Source organism: Condylura cristata, unplaced genomic scaffold, assembly GCF_000260355.1.
Source record: "Condylura cristata isolate star-nosed mole 26May11 unplaced genomic scaffold, ConCri1.0 scaffold00003, whole genome shotgun sequence".
Lineage (NCBI taxonomy): Eukaryota > Metazoa > Chordata > Mammalia > Eulipotyphla > Talpidae > Condylura > Condylura cristata.
In genome coordinates this window covers 8,014,946-8,036,138 of record NW_004567104.1, presented here as the reverse complement: position 1 = coordinate 8,036,138, position 21,193 = coordinate 8,014,946, and the positions used below count along the sequence as shown (strand labels likewise).

At 35.2% G+C, this 21,193-nt stretch overlaps 1 protein-coding gene across 2 annotated transcripts; it reads right to left on the bottom strand.

The window, feature by feature from the left end:
* Positions 1 to 1,580: 1,580 nt before the first annotated feature.
* MYNN (myoneurin) lies at positions 1,581 to 20,761 on the bottom strand. Of its 2 annotated transcripts, XM_004674945.2 has the most exons (8): positions 20,155 to 20,761; positions 19,123 to 19,419; positions 13,202 to 13,995; positions 12,031 to 12,190; positions 10,077 to 10,255; positions 5,389 to 5,472; positions 4,291 to 4,377; positions 1,581 to 2,738 (listed from the first exon to the last, which is right to left on the bottom strand). In XM_004674945.2, the coding sequence occupies exons 1-8, from the start codon at positions 20,370 to 20,372 to the stop codon at positions 2,476 to 2,478; spliced, it is 2,082 nt and encodes a 693-aa protein (XP_004675002.2). In that variant the 5' UTR covers positions 20,373 to 20,761; the 3' UTR covers positions 1,581 to 2,475. The 2 variants fall into 2 exon arrangements, with proteins under 2 accessions (XP_004675002.2, XP_012590232.1); XM_012734778.1 differs by lacking the exon at positions 5,389 to 5,472 and having other exon boundaries at positions 1,688 to 2,738.
* Between the last annotated feature and the right edge of the window lie 432 nt (positions 20,762 to 21,193).

The following is a 21,193-nucleotide window of genomic DNA, read 5'->3' as shown; positions in this document are numbered from 1 at the left end:
ATTTTCTTTTGAAAAAAAGATTCTAAAATTTATCTATCAAAATCATCCTATGAATTAAAACAAACATCATTTAAAAACAGCAAGTAATCATTTCTGTATAGTCTGTGGTTTTCTTATGTTAAAAAACTTATAACTTATCAGTACAGTAGAATATATCTAATACAAATACAAATTGAATTTAGAAAATAAATTCTTTCTCAGTAAGATCCTCAGCATCCTAGCACCTTTCAAAAAATTCTGTAATACTTAAATGATTAAGAATAGATCTTTTCCAAAACATTGCATTGTAACAAGTAACTTCAAGTTGGATTTAAAATGATTAGTGTTAGAATGACACCAGAGACAATTAAAATTATGCACTGTATAATAAAGAATAGTAAGTACTAGAAGAGTGACAAGACAGAATACTCAGTCTTTAAGTTTTGTTTACTTGTCATTCAGGGAGAGCATCAAGCCATGTCAATTTAAAATTATTTTAGCTAAGTAGCAGATAATGTGAAGAAATGCATAGTAGTAACTCAATCTTAGCTACTCCAATCCAATAATAAACACAATAAATCTGAAGGTTAATCTCTACAAAGGCAAACACTTAATCACCATCCTTAGTAGAGCAAATTTGGTAGCTACTGTCTTCATATTATGACATCACTATAGCAGATTTAAAAAAGAAATTTTGTTTAGCAGATGCTTGGGTTAATGAAGATGTGAATTATATATAAACCTCTCCATTTCAGCAGGCCTCTTAAAGAAGCTGAGTCTTAAAATTTCTTTACATTCCAACAATTTCCTATTGAATTTAAGCCAGAGTAAACATTTTAACTTTATAAATTGAATTTAAACCCAGTATATTAAATTAACATACACACATAATTAGATCTCGTAGATAAATAAATACTAAGTATTCTGTATATTATATTAAGGCAGTATTTCAAACTTCATTAAGTCAATACCCATGGTGGCAATTTATTATGAAAATGTGGCGTATGCTGTAAAATAGGGACAATCTCTAGAGTTCACAAGGATTACGTAGTTTTATTATGTCTACTAAGTGATTCCTACAACTATGATTCCAGAGAAAATACAATTAATGAAATCAATGCCAATGGAAAGTACATTAATTTTATTCAGGTAATGTTTAAAACCAGAAAACAAGCCATGACTAAATGCATGGCAGAAATAAGAAATATTGTCAACACAGTGGTTTGATCCACTATGGGAACTGACTTTATGGAAATAATGTCCAAAGATCAGGTGGTAAAAAATATACCAATAGGTGGGAAAAGTAGAATGGGGAAGAGTAGCAATAAATATCAGAATAGTACTGAATTTTCTAATTTATCAGGAAGCAAAAGGACTACTGTGAAACTACGATAACAAAATGCTGTGATTTAATTTATAAAATTTAAAAACTCAAAACTTATAGAAATCTCAAATATAAAATGTTTAACAAACTGGCTTTCGGATAACTCAAATGCTTGCGTATACCTGAAGTTAATTTCTTAACTGTGTAATATAATGTATCAAATTCAGAAGCTATGTAATTTATATTTATAGTATGCTTTAGGTTTATACTTAGAAAATTCTTTTAAGAATTCAGTATTTTAAAAAGTGCATAATGTGTGAGGTTTATCAAAAATTCTCAAAATTCAGTATAGTTTACTGATCTTCAGTAATATAGAAACCTATTAAGACATAACCTGAATCAAAATTTTAAACTGTCTTTTAAGGAGATAAAACCATCACATACCTATCTAAAAGTCATACTGAAAACACAGCCTAAAGTAACTTCCAGGTACTGACTATTGATTTTCTCCAGAAAACTGAGCTCTAAATGAACAAAAATCTATCTACAGTCTTCTAATTTTTAAGAGAAACACTTCTTTTTTTTTTCCATTAGAAAAAATTAACTCCAATGGAACATACTAATAGAAAACTAGCACAATTCTTATTTGGTACCTACATTTTCTTAGGCTGAAATATGAAATTTCATTTCTCTCCCCTAATTTAGGTATTTATCTATGCTTAGTAACAGTATCTTATGTTGATACTATCATAGATTTTGCTTAAATCTTGAGGGGAGGAAAATTGAACATCCAACAGGTCAAATTAAATCATATAAATGGAAAGATTCCAATTTAATAAATGAAAGGTGACTTCATCCAAAATACAAAATAAAAATGGAATTAAGCCAGCTAAAAAAGCTAAAAAAAGAAAATTAAAAATCCCACCTCTAAGCCTAAGAAGTGCCACTGTAGAACAAACCCATTTCTTAAAAAGCTGTGTATAATCTACAAATCAGTCAAAAGTCAAATCAAAAATAAGCATTGCACAGTAATGATGTAGCATCAGGTGCTTTTACTTCAGTGAATGACAAATAATGATCACAACTCAAACAAATGGCAATTTAATATGAATATATGCACCTTACCAAAAATGTTTGTTTACTACCAGAAACATCTTATATTCCTTATAAAGTCAGTATAATTGTTGTAAAAAAATCAATTGTGGTTCTGAATACCCATTCACAGTTGACCTTAACAATGTATCTGATGCAGGAGACTGATTATCTGTGACAGGCAGAAGCATGTGGTGATCCTCAGTCCCAAGAGGAAGAGCTAGTGGTAAAGTCATATCAGAAGGCTTCACATCTAGAGTTTCTGATAAAGGACTCTTTTGTTTGGAATCTTGTTCACCCGTGGTATGATCCTCTGCACTAGAATCTAGAATTTTATCTGCACCTGAAATAGAAGGGGAAAAAAATCCATACAATCTATTATAAAAACAAAACCAAACTTCTCTAACAGACCAAACCTATGCAGCATTCTCAAAACTTCCAACTTCTACACCTTAATTAATGTTGCTTCTCTTTTGCAAATTTGCCTTCCTCATTATCTAAACATATCCAACATGGGTCTCAAAACTAGGTTGAAACACCAACTCCATTATAAAAATGGAACTGTTCTACATAATTTCTATCACTTATTTCTCAATTTTTCATTTACTACCTTGTGATATCTTTCTTTTATTGCTATTTACTATTCTAGTTAGGTACGTTTTGAATCCTCATATAGACTGCAAATTCTGAGGTTAAATGCCAAGTTCTAGTTTTCTAACTCTTTCAAAGTACTTAATAGTGTTACAAATGTATAAATACTCTCAACTGTTCACAATGTATTATTAAGTATTTGATGAGTTCAAGTTCAGAGGTATGGTACTTTCATGTATTTTCTACTCAAGGAAGTAATTACTAGGCTCACTAAAAATATACTTTTGCCTTCAGGTTTTCCATCGTTTCACCATGCTTGTCTCTCCAAAGTACTCACAGAATTCCAATCTCACTAACCATGTTAATCATAAACTTTGATGAAATTGTAATTCTGCTTTTGTCAGCTTATTCTTCAAGCTAATATAGCCTACACTTTTTGGTATTGATGATTCTCTTCACAATGTTCTCTCTGCCAGGAATGAATCCCCCTTTCCTCATCTCCATCCACATTGTATGGAATTAAATCTTTTTAAAACTTAACTTCAGAAGGACAATCTCTTTTAGCATTTTTGGATCTCTATCATATCCTCTATTTTGTCTTATACTGACAGTTACTTACTAACCAGTACCAGATTTTCAGTTTCTTTAAGACTGGGGCTGATTATGCCTTATTCAACTTCATACATTTTGTGCAGTTATGAGTACTTAAGAGATATTTAATAAATGTCTGTTGAATTAGTGACTCACTGCTGTCTTTAGATGTTACCATTGCTACTCATCTCTATATAATGAAAGAGCCTAGTGTTTTGTTTCTAGGCAATGATGGTAAGCACAGTGAACCTTTTTTAAGAATTCAAGCAGCAATTTTAAAATTTTGTAGTTTGGCTTCCCATTTTTATATTATTATAACAATTCTTTGCTACCTGTTTCCTTTATTTTCTCATATATTTCTGAACTAGTGCTCCCAAATCCCCTTTCTTTACAACAGCCACAGTAAAGCCTATGTAACTCAGACTCTCATAGTAAGGAAACTAGTACATAATTTGCTTATAGATACCTTCATTCTTGAAATTGTTCATAAATTATGTTTTTAAGGAAGGAAATATTTCAAGTGTAATATATTAGATCAATATGAAAAGAAATACAGAGTGAACTTAACACTGAATCATAAAGCTGTCTTCCTCATAGTACATACCTAGTTTTTAAAAATATACATCTAATTTATTTACAATGTGCACCTGACCACTTTACGGGCTAGCACCAAGGAAAGCATACATTTTTATTTTAAAAACACAAGCATTTACCAGAATGGACTTTTGTTTTATGCTTCTTTAAATTTTTAATGTCAGTGTACGAATTTCCACATAATTCACAGATAAAGGGTCTCTCTCCTGAAAAACAAGTAAAAAAAATTAAGATCTCCGTATTTTAAAAGCTACTAGCTAAGACAAAAATAGCAATGCTTATGAACACAAAGAAGCAACTATTATACTGTTTAAATTTAGTTTCAAATTATTGATATAATCACTTGGTTCTAATATAGTGAAACAAAAGCTTCTATATCCATAGGCACTCCTTTATACAAAGCATACCCATTTGAAGAGAAAATGAGCATTTTTATTAACAAAAATTTAAAACTAAAAGTTGAAAACAAACAATAAAACCTCTTATTTCTATCAGACACTTACTGAATGCTAATTAAATGCCAGACCTTGCCTGAGAGAGCAAAAAGAGAAAAAGTTGCATAATTATGGTTTCTGTCTTCAGGTAGTTTTTATTAAGTAGAAAACCCTTTAAAAATAAATGTTACAAATTAATTATTTTGAAATAAGACTGTGTATTGCCTTATAATGTAAACTAAGGTGTGTGAGACTATAGAGGTTGCCAATAAATTTATTAAATGTCTACTAGGTGTTCATATTCTAAATAGGGATTATGAGAAATAACTTTTAAAAAGAAAAAGACATCAGTATATTTCATTCATGTTTTTGTTTAAAATTTTTTTACATTCAATATTTCTTATACTACTAACAGATTACTTTTAGAATAAACTTTTCAATATTAAAATTTATTCCTAAAACTTGCAAACCAGATATAAGAAAGTTTAATGTTATTAAATCCTTTTCATTTCTTGGCTTATCTATACAATTTAACCAAAGAGTTTAAAAACTATTATCTGGCATATTTCTTAGAAAGTCTATGCAGTTCTTGAGCAAATTTACTTCACATTACAAACATCTAAAAGTACCAAAATATATAAACAAAAAAATACATTAAAATAATATCTACAGGTAAGAGTATGATTAGATACCATATAGTCCATAATGGCTTAAAAGTCAAGGTTTACATAAAAAGAAATTATAGAGAGAACAAAAAATAATGCGTTCTCCCTAAACACAGACCTGTATGGGATCGAAAGTGTTTGTTGAGCTCTCCTGAGGAAATAAAACTTTTCCCACAAATACCACATATGTATGGTTTTTCACCTAGATGGAAAATAAAAGATAGCGAAGTGGTGTACTATACCAATATAATATTTATCAATTACAATAATCTAAAGTTAAGTTGTTCTAAAATATTTAAATTAAAACCTCTTTGTATTGTTTGAGGTATTCTCAGTGTGATTCAACTTAAATATTAATAATTATCTTACACTATTACGTAAATTGATGCTTTTCAAATAATAAAACTTTATTTCTGCAAATGTTCTAGTACAGAGGATTTAGGCAATTCAATTTTTATGTGACTTAAAAAACATGTAAATTTGAATTAAGAATTGACTATAAAGAGGAGAGAGGAAGAAGGTGTTTCACTGCCAGATTATTGTGAAAAGAGTACAGAGAACAGCACTGGACCAGAGGATCCTGTGACTTGAGATGAAACTACAGCATATCTCAGACATCAGAGACAATGTTGAATTGTGGAAATTCAACTCCATACAATAAAAGATGGATGTAAAGAGGCACTTAGGGTTTGCAGGTAGGAGGGAACTTTCCTGCCATGAAAATTTTGGAGCTATACTCCTGATTTGGTTGGTGGCCCAGGGGAAGGGTGAACTATGTGGCCCTTTATATATAATGCACCTATTAATGAACTTGAAAACATACACTGGCAGGAACATGATAGTTGTAGGGGGAATTCAAGCTCCCACTTTCACCAATGGTCAGTTCAACAAAAGAGAAAATAAATAGCCTTAAACAAAAATTATACCACATATGCTTAACAGACATTATTTATAGAGCACTGTACCTCCAAAGTGGAATAAATCTTCTCATATCCATATTGGATATTTGCAAGGATAGACCACATACTGGGTCATAAAACAAGTATCAATAAATTAATTAAAACTGAAATGAAGGGTCCCCTCTGATCACAATGGTATCAAAGGCGAAATTAACAGAAAAGTAAGTTGAAAACACATTACAGAACAAATACTAGTTTAATAAAAAAAAAAAAATCAAAGGAGAAATAAGAAATACCTGGAGAAAATGAAAAATGAGGACACAACCTACCAGAACCTACGGGACAGAGTAAACGCAGTAATACTAAGGGAAGGATATAGCAGTACAGGCTCTCTTCAACAAACAAGAACTCAAATGAATAATTTTATCTATCACCTTAAGGAACTAGAAAGAGAGGAACAAACAAAACAAAAACCGGTAGAAGTTAATGATAAAACTTAGAGCAGAAATAAATGAAATAGAAATAAAAAAGACAATCCAAAATATTAATAAAACCAAAAGCTAGTTCTTGGAAAAAAATCAAAAAAGACAAACCCCTAGTCAGACTTACAAAGGAAATGGGAGCAAACTCATAAAAGAGAAAGAAATGAAAGTGAAATTTCTGACATGTCAGAAATTCAGAGAATCATAAGAGATTACTATGAAAATTTGCATGTTGAAAACTGAAAACACACAAGAGATGGACAAATTCTTCGAAATATACAACCACTGTAGACTGAATCAAGAAGAAACAGAAAACCTAAACATACCAATTATAAGTTGGGAATGTGAAAAATAATCAAGTCTCCCAAAATATAAATGTCCAGGACAAGATGATTTCACTAATGAGTTCTATCAAATCTTCAAAGATGAATTAAAACCTCTCCTTCTCAAATTCTTCTAAAAATTTGAGAGGGACTACTTCTAAACCTAGACCAACATGATCCTAATGTAAAAACCAGAAAGCGACATCACAAAAAAAGAAATATAGAAAGCAATTTCCCTGATGAACAGAGATGCAAATAACCTCAAGAAAATCTAAGCAAACTGAATTTCACAATCCATTAAAAGGATCACACGCCTTTTTCAATTGGGAAATATCCATTCTAGGGGGGCAAAGATGGTTCAGTATCTGAAAAATCAACATAACTATCCATAGCAACAAAAAGGAAAGATTAAAACATCATATAATAATATTAATAGACACAGAGAAAGCATTTGGTAAGATACATCTATTAGGATAAAAACCACCAAAAAAATGGAATTGATGGAACATACCTCAATGTAATAAAGGTCGTCTATGACAAACCCATAGCTAACCTCTTTCTCAATAAGAGAAACTGAAAACTTTTGATCTAAAAGTTGATATAAGACAAAGCCGTCAACTTTCACTACAATTCAACATAGTATTTGAAATCCTAGCTAGAGCAATCAGGAAAGAAACATAAAAGGAATCCAAACTGGGAAGTAGTAAAATTACAACTATCTGAAGATGATATAATATACATAGAAAAGGTAAAGATTCCACTAAAAAGCTAACTGAAACAACCAGTATTGCAAAGTGACAGGTTACAAAATCAATGTACCAAAATTTGTTGCTTTCCTATATGCAAACTATGTGCTAGAAGAGAAAGAAGTCAAGAAAAACAGTCCACTTTACACTGTATCAAAAAGAATAGAATGTGCAGGAGGAAACTTAAAACAGGAGGTATAGAAACTGTATAATGAAAAGTGTAAGGCATTATTAAAATAGAGGAAGTCACAAAGATACAGAAAGATATTCCCTGCCTATGGTTTGGAGTAATTATCATGGCCATCTAACCTAAAGCATCAATGTAGTCTCTATCAAAGTTTAAATGGTATCCTTCCATGAAATAGAACAGACACTACTGAAATTTCTATGGAACCACAAAAGACCCTGAATAGGCAGAGAAAACTGACAGAGTGGTCACATCACATTGCAGACTTCAAACTCTACTACAAGCTATGGTCTGGAACAAAAACAAATACAGTATAATGGAATCCAGAGTCCAGAAAAAAGCCCACAAGTATATGGATAATTATTCTATGACAGAGGAGCCAAGAGTACACACTGGAGAAAGGAAAGTCTCTTCAACAAGCGATTTTGGGGAAAGTGGACACATTGAGAAATATTCAACCTACACCACTACCTCACACCATACACAAAAAGTAACGCAAAATGGATAAACACAAGTATCTGAAACCTAAAACCACAAAATACATGGACGAAAACACCAAAAACTCCATGACAGAAGTTTCAGTGATATCTTTTGTATCTATCTCCAATAGCAAAAAGAGAGAATATAAACTAAAAAGCTGTACAATGAAACTATCAGCAAAAAAGAAAAGACACCCTACAGAATAGAAGAAAATATGGTGTATAAAACACATGTGATGAAGGGCTACAAAGAACTGATATAACTCAATAAAATGAAGACAAATAACCCAATCAAAAAATGGGCAAAAGAGTTAAAAAGGCATATCTTTAAAGAACACATACAGATGGCTATCAGACACATGAAGTGATCACTTATTGATATGAAAATAAAGTCAAAATCACAATGAGATACAACCTTACTCCTGAGAGAATGGCCCATACCAAAATAGCCTGTTGGCCAGGATGTGCAGACAAAGGATTCTTCACATAATTCTGATGGAAATGTAGACTGGTCCAGCTCCAATGGAAAATAGCATGGATAGTTCTCAAAATCTTAGATTTACCATATGATATAGCAACTCTACTCCTAGGTATCTACCCAAAGAATACAAAAACACAAGGGACATATGACTCCTATGTTCATCACAGCACCATTTGTAACAACCAAGTTATGGAGGCACTCTAAATAGCCAAAGACAGATGAGTAGACTAGGAAGATATGGTATATACATGAAAGAATACTATTTAATCATAAAAAAGAGAAATTGTTGTCATTTGCGAGAACATGAATGGAAGTGGAGGAGCTTATGCTAAGTAAATTAGTCAGAAGGAGAAAGACACAGAGTGATGTCATTTGTATATGGAATATAGAGAAAATCCACATAAAGGGCCAGATAAAGTCTGACCTCAAGAAAACAGTAAGAACCCTCAAAATCTGACTGTAGAAATGTGGGGTGAGGAAGGGTGAGTAGAACAGAGTGGGGAAGGAGCACAATGGACTATAGTGGATGATCATGGTGCTTTGGTTTTGTGTGTGGTTGATAACATACACCTGAAGGGTATGATCATATAGCAATGTTATCTCTATTAAAAAAATAAAATAAAAATGTTTAGATTCACCAATATACATTTCAAATCTTCCCACCTATTATAATATTGAAAGGGGAATAATATCATTCAGGAAAGTCTATTTAAAACATGCATCCTACAAAAAAAAAAATCAAAATCTATGAACAAATGAATTTGCTTTAAAACAGAACTCTGCACTTACAGCATGTTTAATTTTCAAATCTGAATATCTGTGTAGAATTGAGTCCTAATTAACTATAAAATCAACGTTCTATCTAAACCTATCCCTACCCCTTAACTTCACTCTACAATTTTATACAGGGTAAATGAAGCCATAAAATGTCTCCTGTAAAATTTATACATATTATTAAAATTACCTGATTTTAAGGAGTAGCAGTGATATGACAAAAATTTCACCTATTATGTAATAGCCTAGAAAATAACGCTGTTTATGTATTTAGTATTTATGTGAGAATCGTAAGCAAAAAAAGCTTCAAAGCACAAACACAACAGATACATAACTAAAAGTCTATAATCTACTTTCTGCAAAGGTTTAACTTCCCTTTTACTTTTATTTACAACTTTCCTTATTTTAAGCAGACTCTTCATATCAAATTCTTACCTGTATGTTTTCGAGAATGAGTGATAAGAGAACTAGAGACAGCAAATGCCTTTCCACAGGTATCACACACATAAGGCTTTTCTCCAGTGTGCCTGCGAACATGATAGGTCAGTGTGCTGGCTTGGGCAAATCTTTGTCCACATCTATCACAGACATATGGCTTCTCTCCACTATGTTTCCTATTGGTAAATAAAGACAGTTATATACTGATAAGGCAAACAATTTGGGATCATACAATTTAACAAGCAGTTTTCACACAATTATACATTAGTTATTTTATTTCATCTTTATAGACCGAGAGTATGTATTTAAGATCAACAGTTTAAGTGTAAATATTATAAAAAGTAAATTGTCTAGATCTAAACATTAGTTGTAAGATTAGTTCAAAAGTTTGGCCATCATCTCTGTCAAATGTACCCCCAATACTGCAGGCAATAATTTTTGCTTATCCATTCACTCACTCTTCAAAACTTTTTCCCAAACCTCAAGCACCTCTTTATCCATCCTCACTTGTGGCTAATTACCTTGTTTCCCATTCCACTGAGAGGCAAGCAATTAGAAGAAAACTTTCACTGTAACAACTCTCTACTATAGGCACCCTTACAGTTTGCTCTCCTTTCCTTCTTATTAACTGTAACGAGGGTGTCAGTTCATCTGAATCCAACTACTTTAGTTTGTATAGTTAAAAGATACTGTCATCCTCACCTATTGAATGTTCTCACTCCTACAATTTCTTCATCCTACATGATCTATTTTTCCCACCTCACTGGATCAAAGCACATAAATATAGTCATCTTTAAAAAACCCAAAACTCGAGTTCACTTGCTAATGAAATTCTCTGCCTCTGTCCTTTACCAAAAACTTGCTTCTCCAACTGTTCTACTTCTATTTATTCTTTTACTAATCTCTTTTCTTACTATGTTCTCCTAACACTGCTCTTATCAACTTTACTATATCGACAGTCATTTCTCCGTCTTCATCACCCTATAACAGGAATATGACACACTCCCACCTGGAATCATTTCCTTCACTTGAATTCCAAAGTCTTTTCCCACCTATTCTAATTGTTCCTTCCTGTTCCATTTCTGCTAGTTTTGCCCATCTCTGAGAAACCTTAGAGTGCTTCATGACTCCTTATTTTCTATCCATATTTGCTTTTTTGTGTGACTTTACCCAGTGAGGTAGCTTTTAAAATTATCTAATATGCTGATAACAACCAAATTTATATCTTCAGCTCAACCAGTCCCCTGAACCCCACACTTAACTGTCTCCATATCCACTCCAAAGTACATGTAAGTCAACTCAAATTTAACATGCTCAGAGATCTACTTGCCTGTACTCCTGCTTAAACTCCATCCATAAATCTCTTATCTCAGCTAAAGTAAGTCCATTTTTTTAGATGCTCAGGTCCAAAAAAATCATCTTTGGTTTTAACTCTCCCTTTCCTTCCCCTTTCATATACCATCTCCAAATCTGCAGCAAATTCTGTCTGCTCTACTTCTGAAACATATTCAGAATGATTACTACTTATCTCTTTCACTGCTATCACTCTGGCCTGAATTATCATCACTCTCACTTGGGTTTTATTTACAGCTTCCTAAATGGTCATGTTGCTTTCACTTCTGCAATCCTGCTATCTTTTTCTAATATAGCGGCCAGGATGATCCTTTTAAAATGCAAACAAGACTACTTATTTCTCAATCTCAAGTAAAAATTTTATAATGGCCTACAAAACCTCATACTATCTAGATGCCCAATAATCATTCTGATCTTATTTTCTAGTACGTTTCTCCCAATCTTATTCCCCCCTAGTCACCATGGCTTCTTTGTGGTTCCTTAAGTGTGTAATGGTAGAATCAATTAGAATTCAACTGTACTGAATACCAATACAGTCATCTATTGATAAGGCTACAGTGAATAATGTCACCAAAGATAAATTTGTTTCGTCTTTTACCTTGCATGAATCTTGAGATTGCTAGAAGTTGCAAATTGTAAATTGCAAACATCACATTTATAAGGTTTCTCCTCACCATGATGCATACGACTATGGAAGACTAGCTGACATTTCTGAGCAAATCCTTTATCACACAATTCACATTTGTATGGCTTCTCACCTAATGGAACAAGTAAACAAAATGCTTATCTATTTAGAAGGAACAGTTTGTTTTAGTTGCTTATGCATATAAGTTTTCAAAAACATTCATCAATAGCACTTTTCTATTATTCAGAAAATGCAAACTGCTTCAAGTAGTAAAGCAGAGAGGTTCCCTTTTATTGAGATTATTATGAAAACACTGTTAAAAGAAAAAGAAAGTGTTTCTCAATTCATAACTGTGAAAAGTGATCAATGAGAAAAATGCATATTGCATCTTAAAAAGTACACAACAGGGCCCTCCCTGGTGGCGCAGCAGGCTAAAGCACTGCATGAAGAAGCTTAAGGCCTCTTCCGCATGAGTTCAATGCCCGCCTGCCCGCCGGAGGAGATCCACATGGCGTGGTAGACCTCTCCTGACCCGCCCGCTGCTCCCCTCAGCAGTGTACTTCGTCGATCTGCCTGTTCTGCTTCCCACTCTTTCTGTGGTGAATCCTCTCACCCTCCACATCTCTGGCCTGTACCCTGTTCTGTATAAATAAATAAATCTTTAAAAAAAAAAGAAAAGTACACAACAAAGTTTCTTAAATAAAGGTAAATATAGAGTCCAAGGAAGAAGTATATGGCTCATTCTGATAAACAAGTTCAGAAGTTGACAAAATAGAAGAAGCAAGTGATGAGATATGTTGGCAAAATCTGAGATTTAGCCTGAGGTGTAGTTATTTTTCTTTACAGTTTTAGTTATCATCATTTCTGCTAATTATTTGGCAAACTAGAACCAAGTTTATTATTATTTTAACTATTCAGGAAAAATGGGATAAAGAAGCCACACATTAGGACTTCAGAGTATCAGGATAAGACAAATTGCCCTTAATTATTTGGTCACAATTACAAAGAAACTTTCAACAGACTAACATAATACTTTTATAAATACAAGTATGTGTCAAATTTTGATCACAAACAGTAAACACTGTTGTTATTCTTTTTGAAAAAATTAGAAAAACAATTTTATCTCCCCACAAACCAGTCTTACCTGTATGAGTTCTTACATGTGTTTTCAATTGGTTACACTGGGTAAATGCTTTTCCACACAAGTGGCAAACATAAGGTTTGACACCTTTATGTATTCTCATGTGTCTTCTCAAGCTGCTGGCTTCTGAAAAGACTTTCCCACATGTGTTGCACACTGGCTTGGCCTTGGAGTATCTCTGATCCAGCTCTTCCCCAGAGCTCTCCAGCTCATAAGAGTTCTTGACACTGGCTATATTAGACATAGAATGTTCTTTCAGAGCACAGTTTGGCTGTGATTTTCCACGTTTCCGTTTTGCTGTAACAGTTTGTACAATGTCTTGTACTGGAAAAGTATTTTCCATGACTGATGTCAACTCTAGTTCAGAATTATCATTTCTTTGTACAACTTGTTCTATGACAGGTGTGGACAATTTATTTGCATCTAAGAATATTTCAACAGATGCATTCTCTAAAATGTCACTGGGATAGTGCACTGCTTTATTTTGCCCTGCTTTCTGGGAGTTGAAGACTTTCTTCTTCTTTTTAGTTTGAGATGACTTCTTTGCTAATGTCCCTTGCTTATGATTTGCCTGAACTAAATCTGCAGATACTTCCGATTTTTCTCTACTGTTATAATCTCGCAGTGTTAGGAGACAAGTCTGTTGATTTAATTCAATGTTTCCAGTAATACTAGATATCTCTGTAGAAGAGGGATTAGCAATAAATGCAAAATCTTCCATCTTTATTTTACATTTGGTGACCACTTCTTCCACTTTCAGATAATCAGCAGCCTGATGAATTTCTTTAACATTCCAACTGTAAGGAAACAAGGCTAAATGACAATATTCTGATCAAAGAAAAACTGCTTTTTTAAACAAAGCATCACTATTGTTTAAAGACATACTGATGCCTAGTGAGGAAAAAGGCAAAATTAAGAAAAAATTAATTCACTCACATTATCATTTAAGCAAAATTCTCCAGTTTTTCATACACTTCTAAGTCAATGTTACCTCAATTTAAAAAAAAAGAAAAGAAAAACAGGGCCTCCCTGGTGGTGCAGCTGGTAAAGCACAGCAGTAAGAAGCTAAAGCCACTTCTGATGAGTTCCACCCCTGGCCCCAGAGATGACCCACATGGCGTGGCAGACCTCTCCTGACCGCCTGCTGCTCCCCTCTGCAGTGTACTTCGTCAATCTGCCTGTTCTGCTCCCCACTCTTGTCTCTGTTGAATCTTCTCACTGCCCTAGAGCCTCTGGCATATACCCCAGTTCTGTATGCACAAATAAATCTTTAAAAAAAGAAAAGAAAAGAAAAACAAACTCCTGTGTACTGTTATAGAAAAATAAAACATTAAATTTATTAACACTTGGCATACAACAATAGTCACTGATAACATATTTCTCCTTTCCATCATTCATCCTAAGGCCTCTTAAAATAGTAACTTTTATATATTGCAACTGAAAGAGTCTTTAAAAAATTATTTCCTATTGTATTCCTTTGCTCCCCTGTGGGGAATTTTTAACCTGCTACTCCACCAGGGAGGGCCTCCCCTGTGGGGAATTTTTAACCTGCTACGCCACCAGGGAGGGCCTCCCCTGTGGGGAATTTTAACTGGGCTTCTCAAACTTTTTGCACAAGTGAATTATTTGGGAATTTTGTTAAATATTATGCAGATTAAGTATGTGGTGGGGACAGTCTGCATTTCTAACATACTCCCTGTTGATGCCAATGCGGTTGGACCCTAGATTACAATGGAAGGGACAGAATTTTGGATCCGGGGCCAGGATCCAATTCGGACCTAGGCAGCTATGGCTAGCTTGCAGTGCTGCGCCCTAACCCTTTTTGCCACCAGGGAGGGCCTAACTTTTTTAAAAAACAAATTAAGGAAGGTCAAAGGAGGATTTCATTTACATATCCTACAAAATTTAATTCCTCTTTCATTATAAGTCTTCTTCCACACACCCCCTATCAGCCCACCTTCCCTCTTGCCACTTAAATATTACTTAAGTCCAGAGGAAAAAAAATTATCTACCCATTCCTCCTTTGATTATATATATGAGCAAGAGAGGGTTTTAATTATTTTAGCTGATAATTTAAACATACCACTTTTTTAAAAGTAAAATGTGGAATAAAATTGAAAGTAACTAGAGACATGAACCTTTCAGGTCTTTAGTAGTACACTACAGCAGCTACAAATCTCATTTTCTCATCATTTAATTTAATTAAACCTGCTTTGCATCAAATACCACCAGTATGTTTCCTGTTTTTAAATTTAACATTAGGAAAGGCTTTTAAAAATTATCTTATTAGGGGTCTCCCTGGTGGCTCAAGGGGTTGGGATGTAGCACTAAGAAGCAACCCACAGCCACTGCATGTCATGAGTTTGATTCTTGGTCAGGGAGTTGACCCATGTAGCTCTCCTGTCTTGCCTGCTGCTCCCCTCAGCAATCATTTCTCTCTGGTCAATCCTCTTATTCCCTCTCTCCCCTCCTTCGCCCCCCCCCCATCTCTGGCCTGCACCCCAGCTCTTGTATACATGAATAAATCTTTTTTAAAAATACTCATAATAATTCTTTGATTATAAGTCAAGAAAAATTAGATTATACCCATTATAGATTAAGAACATTTATAAGGTCTGAAAACCTAACCATTAGTATAGGAAACATTTTATTCTCTGGGAAAACCCATTCCAAGTTTTTTTTTGTTTGTTTTTTTGAAGAACTTGGAGTACAGGCCAGAGGTGCAGGGGGTGAGAATATTCACCAGAGACACAGCGGGGAGCAGAACAGACAGCTCAATTGGAATACACTGCTGAAGAGAGCAGTGGGTGAGAAATGAGAAGTCTGCTGAACCATGTGGGTCACCTCCCTGACCAGGGATCAAACTCATGCTGCATTGGTCGCAGATAGCTTCATAGTTGTGTGCATTAAACCATACCCTGCACTATGAGGGAGGCCCAATTTCCACACTGTTAAGCATATTACAAATACACTTTTAGAATATTGTCTGTTGGGCTCTCCCTGGTAGTGCAATGGTTTAAAGCATCACATTATGAAGTTCTCCAAAGCCACTGCAGTACAGTAAGAGTACACCTCCCTCACCAGGGAGGTGACCCACATGGGGCAGCAGACCTCTTCTGGCCCTCCCACTGCTCCCCTCAGTAGTGTACTTTTAATCTGCCTGTTTTGCTTCCCATTCTGTCTCTGGTGAATCCTCTCACATACCACACCTCTGGCCTGTATCCCAGTTCTGTAAGCATAAATAATTAAATCTTTAAAAAAAAAAAAAAGAAAAAGAATATAATCTATTGGCAAATTGAATCTTTCCCCCATATAAAAAAAATTACAGGTGCTATTTTCGTATGGCCCTTGGTTATAATTTTGAAATAAATAAGGAATGATTCTCTAATTCTCTATTTGCAAAGATAAAGCATAAATATCTCATAAATACAATCTTATCTTTTATGTAAAAATTTCCAATTGCATATAGCATTGTTACTCTCTAAAAAGTCTCTTAACCATTTTCATTGTTTCATTAATCTATTATTAAGCTATAATTATTAAGAGAAATCACTAATGGCCCTCCCTGGTGGTGTAATGGGTTAAAACACAGCATTATGAATCTAGCCACAGCTGCTTCAGCATGAGTTCTATCCCCAGTGACCCACATGGTGCAGGAGACTTCTCTCCTTTCTCTTTCGCTGCTCCCCTCAGCAGTGTACTTAGTCAATCTGCCCATTCTGCTCTCTACTCTGTGTCTGGTAAATCCTTGCACCGCACTGCACCTCTGGCCTGTATCCCAGTTCTACGTGCATAAATAAATAAATCTTTAAGAAAAAAAAGAGAAATCACTAAAAGCTAATTATTTTAGAATTATACTTGTGCTTAGTGCTACATAAAATGAACCATCAAACAGACAGTCAGGCAGTCTTTAAAGCCAATACAAACTAACATTAAATAACACACTAATTGTTCAATACTAAAATAGTAATTCATATACAAATTATGGCTTTCATAAACAGTTTATATTCTTAGTCAGTTAAGAGAACCAATCAACATTTGCTTTGGGCAATAACTGACAGGCTTCTGTTCATAAGCATAAATTTACAGTGCTTGTAAACTTGCTTTCACTTTTGGATAGTTTCTAGAGTCATATTGTCAGGTATAAGGCCAAGTTCTTCATATGACTTCATTTAATCTTCATGACATGCCTAGCAAATCTATCATAATCCCTGTTTCATAAATGATCAAAGATACAAAAAGAAATTAAGGAATCAGTCCAAGATCAGAGTACTAGGGTAATATCTGATCAAGGTAATCTGGCTCCTGAGTCCGGATTACTTAGTTCTGTATTTATTCTGCCTGTTTTCTTAAGCACTAAATTGCAGAAATTTTCTATTTTGGGTATAAGTCTTCTCTAACATTTGTGGCTGGGCTCAACACTTAGTTCCCAGGAAAAATATGTTCATGTCAAAAAGGGTTAAACAAAACTCCTGGCTCTTCACAATAACTATTAGCATGAGACTCTTGAGTCAGTTCAAATCAATTCAAGATTTTCCCAGCAAAGTTACTTAAGAAAGGGAAAAAACTAAAGATCAACCAAAATTCATTAATTGTGTGGTTATTTTATATTACCTATTTTATACCAGAAGCACTTGCAAGCAAACTATTCAGTAAATCTAAATATGATGCCAGATTAATCTATGACATTATTCTATTTCTTTATTTGACTTATACAAAGCAAATTCAAATGAAGTAATTTACATGCCAATTAAGTTATTTTCCTGAATCAAGGAAGGTCCTAAATACTGCTATTTATGACTGAAAATAGAGGAGTACTATTAAATAAACACAGAGGCTCTTCCTTTTATTCTCCTCTACCCAAAACACTTTAAGGGGTAAGGAAGAATCGGGGAGAGAGACAACTAAAGAACACTAGGAGAAAAGTAAAAAGCACGGGAAACTGGAATTCACTTCGAATTCAATGTATTTGATGCTCACATTTACAAAACAGAAATTATAGGCTTTACTTCAGTAGATAAAATAAATGCCAGAAACAACATTTTGTTCACATTTGTGCTTTTTTGTATTTAAGAAATGTAGCATCCTCCCTGGTGGTATATCTGGTTGCTTCAGCGCCAGTTGGATCCCCAACCAGGGTGGGTGACCCAGATGGTGCAGCAGACCGCTCCTGTCCCTCCCGCAGGTCCCCTCAGCAGTTTATTTGAGTCATTCTGCCTGTTCTGCTCCCTGCTCTGTTTCTGGTGAATCCCCTCAGCACCCTTGCACTTCTGGCCTGTACCCCAGTTTTGTATGCATAAATAAATAAATCTTTAAAAAAGAAAGAAATGTATGTTTATCCCAAATCAATGACACCAAATGACCAGAGGGGCAAAGAAGCTATTTTAAAAACCAACATTGTACATATCGCTATCCTCAGGACAAAAAAACAACATAGTTTATTCTAAAGACTATTCACTAACCTTAAAAAGTAAAAATAAAAATTTATGGGGGTGGAGTGAGGAATGGGATCAAAAACAGTAGGGGAAGGGAAGTGCACTGGACTATGGTGATGGCACATGGGTGATTTGGTGATGGGAATCCCATGGGGATTACAAATGAGATTAAAAAAAATGTACAAAGTGATGTAAAAATAAACTATTATATGCAAAATGATGTAAAAATAAACTTTTTAATAAAAAAATAGAAAAAAAATAAACTATTATATTATGTAAAAATAAAAAGTTCTAAAAACATTCTCCTCTTGATACTTCTTCAGATCTCTATATTGTTGTGAAGTTTCCCATGTACATGTAAAAATTTAACAAAATTTGTATATATGTTTCCAGTTTATCTTGTATCTGTTTAATTTGTAATTCTGATTAATAACCCAAAGAGAGTAACATTTCCCCCTAAAAAAAGTAAAAATAAAATATGTACTTTACCTGTCAAGATTTAAAGTCCCTGTGTATATAAACTCCAACAGTTTCTGAAATCCATCAGCCTTCACTTGACTCTGATCAAGAAAAACATTGTTCTCTGAAGTGCTTCTGTAGATCGCACCAAAATACTCACTAAATGATGCAAGCACATTCCTGTGGGCTTTAAACTGGAATTCTCCAATCACTATGGTGCAGTCACAAAGAAAACCTGCTTCGCGTTGTTTATTCAGTCTCTCTAACAGGTGCTCACAGTGGTGGGAATACTGCATTTTGATATCAGAGTAGAATTTTACCCTTGCTCTAAAAGACAGAAAGAAAGAAATCAGTAACGCTAAGGTGTCATCAAATGTCTATTCCAAAGGATTGTTGAAAGAAAAAGGAAAACATGAACAAGAATAAAATAATCTCTCATTTTTTATCCCCTCAAGACAATTCTTTGGGCACATATGGGACGATGAGTGAAAATACTTTTTAAAAAGCACCACAAATTTCCATTACTTTACCTCCAGGCTTTTGAGCCCAGTAGCCATAAACACATTAAAAATATATATATATAACACTAAAAATGACTCTTTGAGGTAGACAGGGAAAGAACAAGGTATGAATTCTTTAAGGTTAACTCTTAAATCATCGAAACCTGTTAGCTTAGAGAGGGCATCCAGTGGCTTTAAAGGCGAGGCGGGTGCCCAGTGTGGAGAATGAGCAGTGTTAAGAGTTGTCAAAGACTCCGTCACTCGCCCCATAAGGACCACACCCCTCCCTTCTCCTCTTCCACTCCCGGCTGCGACGGAGAGTGACAACCAAAGCCGGTGCCTCGCAGCTTCTGCCGTCCTGCCCTTCGTCCAATTCCCAGTCCCGCCAATCCCTAGCTCAGAGGTTGTGGCCAAGGCCATTACTAGGGCTACCTAGCCCAAGTTCCCCACATTAACATCTTTCCCCCGGCCTAAGCTCGTACTCCAAGGAGTCTGGTCCCCAAAAGCCCAGAGTCTGGAGAAAGCGGAGAAGTAGGGCTTGGGTGGTCAAGCGAGAACTCACCTATAGTAACCCAAAGGGGGACACAGTTTCCTCACTCTCTTTCTGCCATCTTGGAAGGACGTCACCACGCCGCGCTCCACCTCTCCCTTCTTCTTCCACGGGGACGTCACGTCCGGCTTCTGGCGTTCAGTGGTAACGCAGGAGGCGCTAGGACCGTGCAGGTCTGACACCAGCCGGGGCTGAATGAGCTGACCCGCAGAGTCCCCACATCCTAGCATGCCAAGGGCTCGTGGAAGCAGCGGGCGTCGAGAATACGAGAGCTAAGGGCACGCTCACACGTCCCGCCTGTCTTCCTCCTTTGGACAATTTGGTGGGCCGAGGTGCCGCATCTAGGCCCGGATTCTGTGCCAAGGCCAGACAGCACTGCGCGGCGGACCTCTTCCCAGGAGCCAGCTTGCGCACTGCATGCTGGGGCTTGTAGTCGCTCATCTTCTCCCATCACCCTCCTCTTCCTCGGGTCCTCTAGAGTGACAACAGCTGCTTTGTGTACTTGGGCTCTCGCTATGGGGAATTTGGAGGCCGAGACTGATCGCCCCTTTTCTGTTTACGTACCCGAAAGCTCTTGGGAAATCTTGGGTATTGTTTGCGTCAGCCAACAGTAGCCCAGTTTCAGGATATCCTTATCTGGTGAAAGAAGTCTGAGATGCTCAAAGGCGGAGCACAGCTGTAGGGCACACTGGGCATGCGCAACTTTGGAGGTAGGTGGGCTTTATACCGGAAAAGGTTCTCCTGCATCAGGGCTGGAAATTTTTTAGCATAATTATTTACATTGGTTTCAGATTTTGTATAATGAGAGGAACGGATGCCAATCATCAACGTAATATACAAAAGGCGAAGAGACAGTAAGATACGTCGTGTTGACTTTCAGGGTATATTCCTCATTGGTATCCGTGGCCATTAAGTCTCAGAAAACCAAAACTTAAACTTACTTGTTCAAACTGTGTCAATACCCGTGAAGTTTACTTGCGGCTTTATTTTAAAGGAAAGTCTTAGCTTGAGTTTTTTTCTTTTCTGAAATTCTCCCTGAAGTTTTCCCACT